The following is a 14,833-nucleotide window of genomic DNA, read 5'->3' on the forward strand; positions in this document are numbered from 1 at the left end:
CCTATTAATGGCAACTTCAGGACAATCTGCGAAAGCCAGCAGGAGTAGGAGGCGGATGGGAGGGTCAGGTTAAGTTTTTCTTCTTCTGGTTATCTTGATCTCTGGCTCCCTCTTGAGTCATTTGTGTCTTATTTCATCAAACAGTGCTTTCAAAGCATCAGCTGAATGAATATAGTTGGTTTTATTAAAACACATAGGGTGTGTCTATATATGGAAAAATACACTTTTGAAATTGACCAATCGGTTGACCAATATGTTTTTTAGTCGTGGACAGCCCTAAACTGTTAATTGCTAGTGACTTTTGAGAAAATGATACAGACAAACCTTAACTTACAAATGGGCACATTTACAAGGCTAAGGGGGGCCTTGCAGAGGGACACTTACTCTGGTACAGTCCAATCTGTCTTTGGTCCATGGCCATTCATGCTGTACTGAATACCAGTGTGACTGTTAATGTGGATATATTAAATTAAACAACCAATTTGTACTCTTTCTCTGCTACTGTATGATGAACTCCCTAGTATTTTTCTCACTTCCTCTGTCAGATTGTTACTGCTGATGATCTACATATTGCATGGTGTCACGTTCTGACCAGTAAAGGGGTTATTTGTTATTGTAGTTTGGTCAGGACATGGCAGGGGGTGTTTGTTTTTTGTGGTTCGGGGTTTGTTGGGCTATGTGTTTATGTAGAGGGGTGTTTGTTTAGAGTGTTCCGGGGTTTTGGTTAATGTTCTATGTTAGTATATTTCTATGTTCTAGTCTAGTCTTTCTATTTCTATGTTTAGTTGATGGGGTTGACCTTCAATTGGAAGCATCTGCTCCTCATTGCTTCTAATTGAAGGTCTTATTTAAGAGGGGTGTCTTTGTCATGGGATTTCTTGGTAGTTGTCTCCTGTTTAGTGTCTGAGCACCTGATAGGACTGTTAGTGTTGTTCGTTTGTTTTGTTACGTGATTTGTTTGTTTTTCCTTCTTCACATTAAAAAGAAGATGAGTAGCTTCCAGAAAATTGGAACGGAAATGGCGCCACACCAAACTGGAAGTCTTCCGACTAGCTTGGAAAGACAGTTCCGTCCAGTATCGAAGAGCCCTCACTGCTGCTCGATCATCCTATTTTTCCAACTTAATTGAGGAAAATAAGTACAATCCAAAATGTATTTTTGATACTGTCGCAAAGTTAACTAAAAAGCAGCATTCCCCAAGAGAGGATGGCTCTCACTTCAGGAGTGATGAATTCATGAACTTCTTTGAGGAAAAGATCATGATCATTAGAAAGCAAATTACGGACTCCTCTTTAAATCTGCGTATTCCTCCAAAGCTCCGTTGTCCTGAGTCTGCACAACCCTGCCAGGACCTAGGATCAAGGGAGACACTAAAGTGTTTTAGTACTATAACTCTTGACACAATGATGAAAATAATCATGGCCTCTAAACCTTCAAGCTGCATACTGGACCCTATTCCAACTAAACTACTGAAAGAGCTGCTTTCTGTGCTTGGCCCTCCTATGTTGAACATAATAAACGGCTCTCTATCCACCAGATGCGTACCAAACTCACTAAAAGTGGCAGTAATAAAGCCTCTCTTGAAAAAGCCAAATCTTGACCCAAAAATTATAAAAAACTATCGGCCTATATCGAATCTTCCATTCCTCTCAAAAATGTAGAAAAAGCTGTTGCGCAGCAACTCACTGCCTTCCTGAAGACAAACAATGTACACGAAACGCTTCAGTCTGGTTTTAGACCCCATCATAGCACTGAGACTGCACTTGTGAAGGTGGTAAATGACCTTTTAATGACGTCAGACCGAGGTTCTGCGTCTGTCCTCATGCTCCTAGATCTTAGTGCTGCTTTTGATACCATCGATCACCACATTCTTTTGGAGAGATTGGAAACCCAAATTGGTCTACATGGACAAGTTCTGGCCTAGTTTAGGTCTTATCTGTAGGAAAGATATCAGTTTGTCTCTGTGAATGGTTTGTCCTCTGACAAATCAACTGTAAATTTCGATGTTCCTCAAGGTTCCGTTTTAGGACCACTATTGTTTTCACTATATATTTTACCTCTTGGGGATGTCATTCGAAAACATAATGTTAAATTTCACTGCTATGCGGATGACACACAGCTGTACATTTCAATGAAAATTGCCCTCGTTAGAAGCCTGTGTCTCAGACATAAGGAAGTGGATGGCTGCTAACTTTCTACTCTTAAACTCGGACAAAACAGAGATGCTTGTTCTAGGTCCCAAGAAACAAAGAGATCTTCTGTTGAATCTGACAATTAATCTGGATGGTTGTACAGTCGTCTCAAATAAAACTGAAGGACCTCGGTGTTACTCTGGACCCTGATCTCTCTTTTGAAGAACATATCAAGACTGTTTCAAGGACAGCTTTTTTCCATCTACGTAACATTGCAAAATTCAGAAACTTTCTGTCCAAAAATGACGCAGAAAAATTAATCCATGCCTTTGTTACTTCTAGGTTGGACTACTGCAATGCTCTACTTTCCGGCTACCCGGATAAAGCACTAAATAAACTTCAGTTAGTGCTAAATACGGCTGCTAGAATCCTGACTAGAACCAAAAAATGTGATCATATTACTCCAGTGCTAGCCTCCCTACACTGGCTTCCTGTTAAGGCAAGGGCTGATTTCAAGGTTTTACTGCTAACCTACAAAGCATTACATGGGCTTGCTCCTACCTATCTTTCCGATTTGGTCCTGCCGTACATACCTACACGTACACTACAGTCACAAGACGCGGGCCTCCTAATTGTTCCTAGAATTTCTAAGCAAACAACTGGAGGCAGGGCTTTCTCCTATAGAGCTCAATTTTTATTTACATTTACATTTTAGTCATTTAACCCTGGTGTTGCAAACACCATACTCTACCAACTGAGCTACAGGGAAGGCTGTTCTGAGCTACAGGGAAGGCCATTCTTTATGGAATGGTCTGCCTACCCATGTGAGAGATGCAGACTCAGTCTCAACCTTTAAGTCTTCAGTGAAGACACATCTCTTCAGTAGGTCCTATGATTAAGTGTAGTCTGGCCCAGGGGTGTGAAGGTGAACGGAAAGGCTGGAGCAACGAACCGCCCTTGCTGTCTCTGCCTGGCCGGTTTCCCCTCTTTCCACTGGGATTCTTTGCCTCTACCCCTATTACGGGGGCTGAGTCACTGGCTTACTGGTGTTCTTCCATGCCGTCCCTGGGAGGGGTGCGTCACTTGAGTGGGTTGAGTCACTGACGTGGTCTTCCTGTCTGGGTTGGCGCCCCCCCTTGGGCTGTGCCGTGGCGGAGATCTTTGTGGGCTATACTCGGCCTTGTCCCGGGATGGTATGTTGGTGTTTGGACATATCCCTCCAGTGGTGTGGAGGCTGTGCTTTGGCAAAGTGGGTGGGGTTATATCCTACCTGTTTGGCCCTGTCCGGGGGTTTCATCGGATGGGGCCACAGTGTCTCCTGACCCCTCCTGTCTCAGCCTCCAGTATTTATGCTGCAGTAGTTTATGTGTCGGGGGGCTAGGGTCAGTCTGTCACATCTGGAGTATTTCTCTTGTCTTTTCCGGTGTCCTGTGTGAATGTAAATATGCTCTCTCTAATTCTCTCTTTCTTTCTTTCTTTCTTTCTTTCTCTCTCTCAGAGGACCTGAGCCCTAGGACCATGCCTCAGGACTACCTGGCTTGATGACTCCTTGCTGTCCCCAGTTCACCTGGCCGTGCTGCTGCTCCAGTTCCAACTGTTCTGCCTGCAGCTATGGAACCCTGACCTGTTCACCGGACGTGCTACCTGTCCCAGACCTGTTGTCCCAGACCTGCTGGAACCCTGACCTATTCACCGGACGTGCTACCTGTCCCAGACCTGCTGTTTTCAACTCTCTAGAGACAGCAGGAGCGGTAGAGATACTCTCAAAGATCGGCTATGAAAAAGCCAACTGACACTTACTCTTGTGTTACTGACTTGTTGCACCCTCGACAACTACTATGATTATTATTATTTGACCATGCTGGTCATTTATGAACATTTGAACATCTAGGCCATGTGCTGTTATAATCTCCACCCGGCACAGCCAGAAGAGGACTGGCCACCCCTCATAGCCTGGTTCCTCTCTAGGTTTCTTCCTAGGTTTTGGCCTTTCTAGGGAGTTTTTCCTAGCCACCGTGCTTCTACACCTGCATTGCTTGCTGTTTGGGGTTTTAGGCTGGGTTTCTGTACAGCACTTTGAGATATCAGCTGATGTAAGAAGGGCTATATAAATAAATTTGATTTGAATGAGTGTACACGTTCCCACTGCGTTTTGGTCTGATCCTTACGACACCCGTTACAGAACTACCCACCACCAAAGGACCAAGCAGCGGAGGAAGGAGCAGCAGGTGGACTACAGGGAGTCATGGACTTGGGAGGAGATTCTAGCTGGAAAAGGACGATGGAGGAAGACTGGAGAGGACCGGGAACGCTATGCAGGTACACGGGGTTTGGAGCATCGGGGAGAAGGATGGACATGGGCGGATGAACTAAGATTTTGGGAGGATAAACGAATGAAGCTGGAGGAGACTGAGGCAGCCCCAATAAAAACATTTTTTTTGGGGGGGGGGCACACGGGAAGATTGGCTGGGCCAAGGGCTAAGCCAACTCCCCATGCTTATTATGAGGAGCAACGAATGAAGAAGGCACCGAGCTATGCGGATGTGCGCACTGTATCGCAAAGAAGCATTCAAAGGCCGGTGCATCGATAGAAGCTCCTCAGCATGGCCAGGCTATATTAAGCACTCAGCCAGGAAGGGTTGTGCAGGCCATATGCTCCAGACCTCCAATACATATTCTGGGTCCGGTTTACCCTGTTCCCGCTCTTCGCACTAGCCTTGAGGTGCGTGTCCCTAGTCGGGCGCCTCCAAAGCCAGCACCACGCACTAGGCTTCCAGTGCATCAGCCCAGTCCAGTACGTCCTGTTCCCGCTCCTCGCACTAGCCTTGGGGTGCGTATCTCCAGTCTGCTACCTCCACTACCAGCCCCACGCGCCAGGCCTCCAGTGCGTCAGCCCAATCCAGCTTGTCCTGCTCCTGCTCCTCGCACTAGCCCTGTGGTGCGTGTCCCTAGTCTGGCACGTCCTAAGCCAGCTCCACGCATCAGGTCTTCAGTGCGCAGTCCCCGTCCAGAGCTTCCGGCAACAGTGCCTTGTCCAGAGTGTTTTTGTCATGGGATTTGTGGGTAGTTGTCTCCTGTTTAGTGTCTGAGTACCTGATAGGACTGTTAGTGTCGTTTGTTTTGTATACGTGATTTGTTTGTTTTTCCTTCTTCACATTAAAAAGATGAGTATACACGTTCCCGCTGCGTTTTGGTCTGATCCTTATGACACCCGTTACTCATGGTTTGAAACTTAACGTAATGTTTTTAACATATAATACTATACTGTAATAATAACCACCAACATACACAGTAAAATCATTTCAAAAAAAGGTCAAACTGAAATGACTAAATCTCCACAATTACCAAAAACAAAATATCATCATGGCTGCCTCTCTCCTGCATGTAAATCCACATGCAATACACTCTCTAGACTTAAGCTGCAATCATTTCATCAGAGAGAATGAAATGATAACTCAGATTGATTCACACTATGACAGAACATCAGTCTATGAACTCTATGAGCTTGAAGAAGCACTATCTTTCCTGTTGGTTTGTGGCCTCTCTCTCTCCTCCTGCTCTGTCTGTCTGTCTGTGTATTATCATGGCTGCCTCTCTCCTGCATTAAGTTAAGGCTGCAATATGTAACTTTTTTGATGATCCAACCAAATTCACATAGAAATTTGAGTGATAGATCTGTCAATCTCATTTAAAGCAAGTCTAAGAAGCGGTAATTCTGTTCTATGTGTGCTATTTCTATACTTCCCGTTCTTACGTTTAGTCTTTGCGTCTTTTACTTTCGGTTTTGTGCACCAGCTTCAAACAGCAGAAAATACAACATTTCTGGTTATTGAAACTATATTTCAAAGCGGTTTAGATGGTACAATGATTCTTGTTTTGTTACATAAACTGAAATTAGGCGAGCTATTAAAAGTTTAGCTACCAGGAAATGAAGGAGCAATTTCTGCATATTGCACCTTTAATACATGCAATACACCCTCTGGACTTAAGATGTTATCCTTTCATCAAAGAGCATATATGATCATTCAGATTTATTCACACCATAACAGATCATCAGTCTATGGGCTTGGAGTGGCAATTCTCACTTTGAAATTTGACATTTGGAAGAACTTTGAAATTTGATGTTTGAGAAACATGAATGTCTAATTTTGACGTGAGCATGTGAGAGCTTGTTGAGCTTAGCTTTTGGTTTGTGCCCTCTCTCTCTCGCTCCCTCTGTCTGTTCATGGCTGTCACTCTCCTGCCATGATCATGATAGCACCAAACAAAGTCTCAACACATGGAACTGACCTTCATGACCCATAATCACTGTGATGAAGTTGAAAAGCACTCAAACATCTAAGCTGAAAGCACTCGAATTTGTAAGAGAGTTTGCCAGGGGTGGTGTGCGGCAGTTGCCAAGGACCTTAAGTAAAAAGTCCTTTGCACTCCTTTAAAAAAACTCTTATGTCCTATTTTTTCTCTTCTTGACTGGTGGCACATCCATTGCTATCTTGCTGACCCTATGATGAAGACAAGGACAGGTATTGTGCAATTCATTCTATAGCTAGCCAGTATTCTTGCCCTCAAAAACATTCACTCTAAGTTTTTCACACAACCAGAACGTCCCAGAATTAGCTAGTTAAATAAAACCTGACACAGCTAAAAATGATAAAACTGTAAATGTAACGCTGTCTAGCTACTAGCCAGGAGAACACTTATAGTTGCTCACATTCGTTCTAACACATCAAAGTATATTCACATGCATATACTTTTTACTTAAACATACTTTGTTGTTGCCAACAACAACTTTACCCAGAGTAATGAGTGAGTAATGATGGTGATGCTGCACACTGTGCTTTTTCTCTCACTCACCCACTGCTTCTAACAACCCAGAGTGAGAACAAAGCAGTCAATAGCGTTCGGGTGTTATTTTTTATTGGAGGGGGGCTGATTCTAACATTGGGGGGGACATGTCCCCCCAGCTCCTTCACCCTTGCTGTAAAATGAAAGCGGATCATAACCGAATGAGAACACACCAAATGTGGTATGTTGCTGTACACACAGTGACGCTGTTTTGCACCTAGATTTACTGCAAATAAGCCTATGTGCTGAACTTTTTTCCACGTTCAGTAATCTGACACCACTGCTGGCCCTAAAAATCTCAGCCGAAGGATGGACTCGCAACTTCATTTGCAGTAATAGTCCGGCGAGAACAGACGAGAGGGACAGAACGGGAGGCGAAAACCGTGTGCGAAAAAACAACTCGTGGTGGCGCCGGGTGCCTGAGTTTCTGAATAGGTGTCCGTTTCAAATGATATCAAAGCAAGAAGTTTCACTTTGCACAGGTGGATGGGTGACTACCGGTCTCGGCGGCGCTTTGTGAGGAGGAGATTATGAAGAATTTCAGCAACAGTCCCCTTCACAACAACCAGACTCCAAACCACGTTAGAGATCGGAAAAACAAAAAGTTCGGCTTTCTCTCAGCGGTTCCGTTGCGTTTTTCCCTGAGAGGTTATGGTTTCTGTATGGCTACTCTTTTTCTCTTCTGTTTTGGGTCTCTGTTTTACCAGTTGAATGGAGGACCCCCCAAAATTCTGCTGGACATCCGACATTATCTCGGTAAGAATTTACGCAGTTTTCATTTTGTTTCGAATCACTCTTCTGGTGGTGCTGAGGCTATTGAGTAGCCTAGTGTTTTGCAACATTACCAACGTGTACAAGTATACCATTAAAGTTGTTTCGGCTCTTTAGCAGGCTATACACCACTCTGAGGACGTGTTACAGCAAGTTTACTGTTGCATACTGTTACCACTCCTCACCTCTGGCTATGCATAATCTTTTTATTTTATTTTTATATATTAGCCCGATTCGAGGCCAATGGGTCCACTTAGATTAATGACCCAGAGACAGAGGAAATGTAAACGTGTTTGTTGTCGTTCATTTCCAATTTTAAATCCATTGAGATAGTGTTTCTTAATATAAAGCCGATTGCATTATGCCTGAGCGTCAATGCCACATTGATTCCAATTGGTGAATGAAGATACACCTCATTTGTGTGCGCACACAAAGTATTGTAATTTGTAGCTAATGGCAGTGATTCTTTGGTTGAGCAGTTGAGGGGCATGATATGGTAACCTAACCCCGACAACTGTAAAGATGAATACTGTGTTGCCTTGGTGTTTCTGTAAACGGGCTGATGCGCACTATGGACTGTCACATAGCAGGTCTGAAGTGACGCTTTGGTGAGTGACAAAACGGAGACAGGAAGCACCAGATGAAGCGCTGTATTCACATGCAACTTCTCGAAACCCGTCAATCAGTCACTCGTGATCTGCTTCGGATTGATCATTAGTATTCAACCATTATGAATTTCTTTCCAATGAAATTCGGTGTCAAAAGACCATTGTGAAACGTTTTAAAATCCTGTATGTAGGCTACCCATATTCAGTGTGTGTTGGGCTCAGTGTTAGATGAATGTTCAGATTCTCATGGTCAGACTTGAGGCCTATTAATTCTCTTTGCACACAATTTTTTTTTCTACATTTACATTGTAGTAATTTAGCAGATGCTCTTATCCAGAACATTTAGTGAATTCAACTTAAGATAGCTAGGTGAGACAACCCCATATCTCAGTCATAGTGAGTACATTTGTCCTCAATAATGTACCTATCAGCAAAGTAAGTGATGGGGGGGGGGGGTTGCTGTGAGAATATTTAAGATACACTTGGAAGAGGTAGGGTTTCAGATGTTTTCAGAAGATGGACAGGGACACTGCGGTCCTACCTTTAGGGGTTCCACCATTGAGGTGCCAGGTCAGAGAAGGCCTTTGGGATGAGCGGGAGCTACCTTCTCGTAGGGGTGGGAGGGCAAGAGACCAGAGGTAACAGAATGGAGTACTTGGGTTGGGATGTAGGGTTTTAGCACAGCCTGAAGGTAGGGAGGGGAAGTTCCTCTTGCTGCTTTGTAGGCAAGTGCCATGGTTTTGTAGTGGATGCGAGCTTTGACTGGAAGCCAGTGGAGTGTGTGTAGGAGCAGGGTGACATGGGTGAACTTGGGAAGATGGAACACCAGGCGGGCTGCAGCGTTCTGGATAAATTGAAGGGGTTTGATGGCACAAGCAGGGAGCCCAGCCGACAATGAGTTGCAGTAGTCCAGACGGGAGATGACAAGAGCCTGGATTAGGACCTGCTCCGCTTCCTGTGTTAGGTAGAGTCGTACTCTACGGATGTTGTAGAGCATGAACCTGCAGGATCGAGTCACTGCTTTGATGTTTGCAGAGAACAACAGGGGGTTGTCCAGGGTTAAGCCAAGGTTCTTTGCACTCAGGGAGGGGGACACGTTGGAGTTGTCAACCGTGATGAGTGGGAAGGTCTTCCCCGGGAGGAATAGCAGCTCTGTTTGTCGAGGTTGAGCCGACATCCAAGCTGAGAGATATGCCAGGGACGCAGAGATGCGTGTTGCCACCTGAGTTTCAGAAGGGGGAAGGAAAAAATGTGTTGAGTGTCATCCACATAGCAATGATAGGAGAGACCATGTGTGGATATGACAGCACCAAGTCACTTGGTGTATGAGAAGAGGAGAGGGCCTAGAACCAAGCCCTGGGGGACACCAGTAGTGAGAGTATGTGGTGCAGACACAGATCCTTTTCAGTTCACCTGGTACAACCAGCCTGCCAGGTAGGATACAATCCAGGAGTGTGCAGAGCCTGAGACACCCAGCCCTGAGAGGGTGGAGAGGAGGATCTGATGGTTCACGGTGTCGAAGGCAGCGGATAGATCTCAGAAATAAATAGTACCAGATAGGTGTTCTTTGGATTGTAACCATAGCAGAACCCTTTTTGGTGCCATAGGCTATAGAACACTTTTTTGAAGGTTAAACAAAGAATCATGCTGATAACGTTCTAAATGGAACCTGTATGGTGCTATAAAGAACCATAATGTTTTTCTTCAATATAGCACAAAAAAGGGTTCTGCTATGGTTTCAACCCTTTTTGGGGCTATATAGAACACTTTTTTAGGATTCTTCATGGAACCTTTATGGAGAATTTTCTATTGTGTTAATTGACAAGTTGAATCAAGTGAGCTACCTCTGGAACAGCTTGGGGTCCCAGAGGAGCGAATTGAGAACCACTGACTGATTTAGTCAACTGTTCTCAATTGTCACAAGGCCATACGCAAGACTTTCACAAGACACAGTCACCGGCCATAGTCATACAATATATAATAGCATAACACAACACATTAGATCAACTGGAATGAAACTCTCACTCAAGGTTGCACAAAAAGAGCTGTGTGCAAACCACGCCATAAAATATTCTAATGAGCCACCTGTCCTAGATTTGAATTATCACTAAAAGAGCAAAGAACCGTTTTGTGAACTGCAAATAACCATTGAAGAACTCATAGGGTTCTTTGAGTCATTATGGTTCCACATAAAATACATCACCCTTCCAAATGAACCCTCATTTTTTTGTGTGAACAACACCAGCCTCAAGTCCTGAAGTGACTTCATATCAGCAGGTCACACACAGCACAGTCTGTGTGTGTGTGTGTGTGTGTGTGTGTCGTGTGCGCGTGCGCTGCATTCATGTGTGCGTGCGTGTGCTACGTTCTTATGTGTGTGTGTATGGATTTGTTCTGTACTACACGTGTGTTCTGTTCTTTTTGTTCTATAGGTTTGATGAACTGATAAACATCTGGAACAGAACCAGAGTCACTCACCACACAGGCACTAATCCCTCTGGGTCAGATTGATTTTCCTTCACACGCACGCACAAACACACACACAAACACACTGACTTCAACACACTCAAAAACAGATGGCCACACGAAAACAGTTACACAAGGACAGTCTTCCCTTGCATCCCGATAATCTCCAGACACACAGACGTGTGGAAATGAAAGGGAACCTAGCTAGAAAGATGAATGAAGTCATGGTCCAGAGCATTTTCCTACTGAAGAAAGCCCAGGCGTCTGTGTAGTCCTACCTCTGGGCCTGTCAAACACTGGGCTACTATAAGGGGCTTCCAGGGGTTGGGGGAACATTATGTAATGGTTACATAACTATACCGCTGATGCATTGGGGTAATGATTAATCACTTACTGGGGAATCTATCATTAGTTCTAGGTCATTTCCATGTAAAAGGACCCATGAGCACCAACATGTGAAGTTCATAGGAGAATGTCAAATGAAAGCTAAGAGTCTATATTTTTGAGAAATTAAGGCATATATAACTATTTCAACCATTTTCCGTCCCACAAATTTGGAATAAGCAAATGCTTTGATTTCTTGTCAAACAGATGAAAAAGAGGTCTTATAAAACATCTACCAGAAAAAGTCTTCCAAGGTATTAGAAATACATCAAAACACAATCATGTTGAAGTTAAAGACCCCTGCCAACTAATATCAACACATATATTTCATTTAGGATAGTTTTTTTCTGCCTTCTGTAAGTTGAATACACATTTCCTTGTGCCTTGAAACCCACATATCTTTAAGATATTGTCAATTTTTTTCCCTATTGAGGGAGGATAATGAAAGTAAAGGTAGATCTATCAATTAGTTATAGTGTTTTTACTGATATCAATTTTGTTCATGAATTAGTAAGTGATTAAAACGCAAAATAATAATACCCAAATCTGCAAAGGAGGATATTGCATATTTCTGCCTTTGTGTACCTATTTACATTCATATCCATAATTATGTATTTCTGTGTAGTACAGACCAGGGACCCATGATGAAATTCCGTTACCGCAATTCTGTCATTGGGTGTAAATCCAATTCACTTATTGTAATTCAATAACTAAAAGATATGGAATTGCCCGCTACATATATTACACTTTGGGGGGGGGGGGCATGGAGACATGGAGAAAGTGCTTCCACAAGTAGATAGTTCATGGAGCACTTTTGGCTGTTGCTGTAAGAGCTTCTTCTAGTGTTCTTTAAGGTCACTCAACACAAGGGATGGCAGAATCTCAAAGTCTCAGTTTGCTTTTTTGTCTTGCTCTTGCTCTCTGTCCTTTTTTTGTCTCCTTTCTTCTCCCTCCTCTTTCCTCTTCTCTCCTATAACTTCTCTCTCCTGCTCCCTCTCTCTCCCCCCTCCCTCCCTCCTCCCCTCCCTCCCCCTGTGGGTTTGTGACAGATGTGTTTAACTGAGCCAGGTGAGGGGAGGCAGTGCTCCCAATGCACAGAGGCAAAATAACAAACCTCCCAGGCTGGAATAAAGCTGGAATAAATGGTCAAAATTGGAATTCTGTGGGAATAATGCATTATTGTGTGGTTGTCCCTCAGTGTCACGGAGTGATTTGTATCCCAGTGCAGACCAGCAGGCTTTAATGGGAGTCGGGCGATCCGGCTGATTTATTTACCTTCAGCCGCTCGTGTTACTTTTGGCTGCGCTGTGCCAAGGAGTGTGTGAGAATTCCTGGCGGGGTCCTGAGTGTGTGTGTATGTGTGTGTGTTTGGTATGTTTGTGTGTGTTTCTCTTTGATTCATACCGAGGTAGGATTGTGTGTGTGTTTGAGAGTGAGAGAGTGTGTGTGTATGTATGTGTGTGTGGGGGTGCGTGTCTCGCTCACTCACTTAGAGGTACTGTAGGAGGAACAGGCCCTGTTTTGTTTGGGCCAGTGGGGAGGTTGGTGTTTGAGGTTGTCACTCAATTTATCGCCGTGGTAACCGACCCCCGCTCCTCTCCGTTCCCTCTCATTAACACACACACACAAAGTGATCGGGCCCCAAAATCTCCCTCTAATTCAATTATTTCTGTGGAACGTGCCAAGCAGCCTCCACAGATCCGCTATTCAAAGGTGTGTGCGTGCGTGTGTATACATGTCGGGGGTCATTTGGAGCAGAAAAGGAGGTGCTATTTAGATTGAGATGTCATTTTAATGGAAGATAGTTTGGGAAATTTGCTGAAGTACTGTACAGTTCACTCAGCGGAAGAGAAATGTCAAGCAATGTGGGTTCTGAAAGTGAAGCCTCAGAGGAATCAGAAGCCTAGTGTCTGGGCCAGTGTTTGAAAGTAAGAGCAAGTGTTTAAACATTAGGCCACTCTCCATCCATCCACCACTCATATATCACACAAGTGCATATTAACTGACTCTTAATCATAGTGTATCATACTGTCAAATCATAGTGTAAAAAAAAGTTACATGTAAACTTATAGTCAAATCAAATCAAATGTTATTTGTCACCTGCGCCAAATACAACAGTGAAATGCTTACTTACAAGCCCTTATCGAACAATGCAGTTTTAAGAAAAATACCTACATAAAAAAATATTGAAATAAAAGTAACAAATAATTAAAGGGCAGCAGTAAAATAACAATAGCGAGGCTATATAGTCTCACTATAGGTCAGACGGTGTGCATGTGTTGGTGTGTGTGAGAATGGTGCGTGTGTGCAAGCGTGCATGTGTGAGTGTCTGAGTGTTTTTCTGTGTGAGTGCGTATGTTCGTGTGTGTGTTTGTGTGCGCTTGCCTAGGGCGTGTGCGTGCATGCGTGTTTGAATGTATTTCTCAGAGTGGAGTCTCGTTGATATGTTAGGTAGGAATTGTGCACCAATATTACATTTTAAAAGCCTGTTATAATAAATGAAGTGCCCTTATATATAGAACACATGGAGAATTTAATAAATTAAATTAATGAATAAAGATTTGATAAAGTGCCAAAATTCTGCATTTTGACATGTCCCTCTGTGCACCCTCTATCAAATCAAATTTATTTATAAAGCCCTTCTTACATCAGCTGTACAGAAACCCAGCCTAAAACCCCAAACAGCAAGCAATGCAGGTGTAGAAGCACGGTGGCTAGGAAAAACTCCCTAGGAAGAAACCTAGAGAGGAACCAGGCTATGAGAGGTGGCCAGTCCTCTTCTGCCTGTGCCGGATGGAGATTATAACAGAACATGGTCAAGATGTTCAAATGTTCATAGATGACCAGCAGGGTCAAATAATAATAATCACAGTGGTTGTCGAGGGTGCAACAGGTCAGCACCTCAGGAGTAAATGTCAGTTGCCTTTTCATAGCCGATCATTCAGAGTATCTCTACTGTCTCTAGAGAGTTGAAACCAGCAGGTCTGGGACAGGAAGCACGTCCGGTGAACAGGTCAGGGTTCCATAGCCGCAGGCAGAACAGTTGAAACTGGAGCAGCAGCATGGCCAGGTAGACTGGGGACAGCAAGGAGTCATCAGGCCAGGTAGTCCTGAGGCATGGTCCTAGGGCTCAGGTCCTCTGAGAGAAAGAAAGAAAGAATAGAGAGAGCATACATAAATTCACACAGGACACCGGACAAGAGAGGAGAAATACTCCAGATATAACAGACTGACCCTAGCCCCGCGACACATAAATTACTGCAGCATAAATACTGGAAGCTGAGACAGGAGGGGTCGGGTGACACTGTGTCCCCGTCCGACAATACCCCCGGACAGGGCCAAACAGGCAGAATATAACCCCACCCACTTTGCCAAAGCACAGCCCCCACACCACTAGAGGGATATCTTCAACCACCAACTTACCATCCTGAGACAAGGCCGAGTATAGCCCACAAAGATCTACGCCACGGCACAACCCAAGGGGGGGGCGCCAACCCAGACAGGAAGATCACGTCAGTTACTCAACCCACTCATGTGACGCACCACTCCTAGGGACGGCATGGAAGAGCACAAGTAAGCCAGTGACTCAACCCCTGTAATAGGGTTAGAGGCAAAGAATCCCAGTGG

At 44.2% G+C, this 14,833-nt stretch overlaps 1 protein-coding gene across 1 annotated transcript in view; it reads left to right on the forward strand.

The window, feature by feature from the left end:
• Nucleotides 1-7,138: 7,138 nt before the first annotated feature.
• usta (uronyl 2-sulfotransferase a) overlaps nucleotides 7,139-14,833 on the forward strand; it is a 187,401-nt gene continuing 179,706 nt past the window's right edge. The window contains exon 1 of the mRNA XM_014145278.2: nucleotides 7,139-7,733. Within this exon, the coding sequence (XP_014000753.2) occupies nucleotides 7,508-7,733 (226 nt within the window). The 5' untranslated portion in view covers nucleotides 7,139-7,507. The remainder of the gene's footprint in view (nucleotides 7,734-14,833) is intronic.

This window comes from Salmo salar, chromosome ssa15, assembly GCF_905237065.1.
Source record: "Salmo salar chromosome ssa15, Ssal_v3.1, whole genome shotgun sequence".
Classification (NCBI taxonomy): Eukaryota; Metazoa; Chordata; class Actinopteri; order Salmoniformes; family Salmonidae; genus Salmo; species Salmo salar.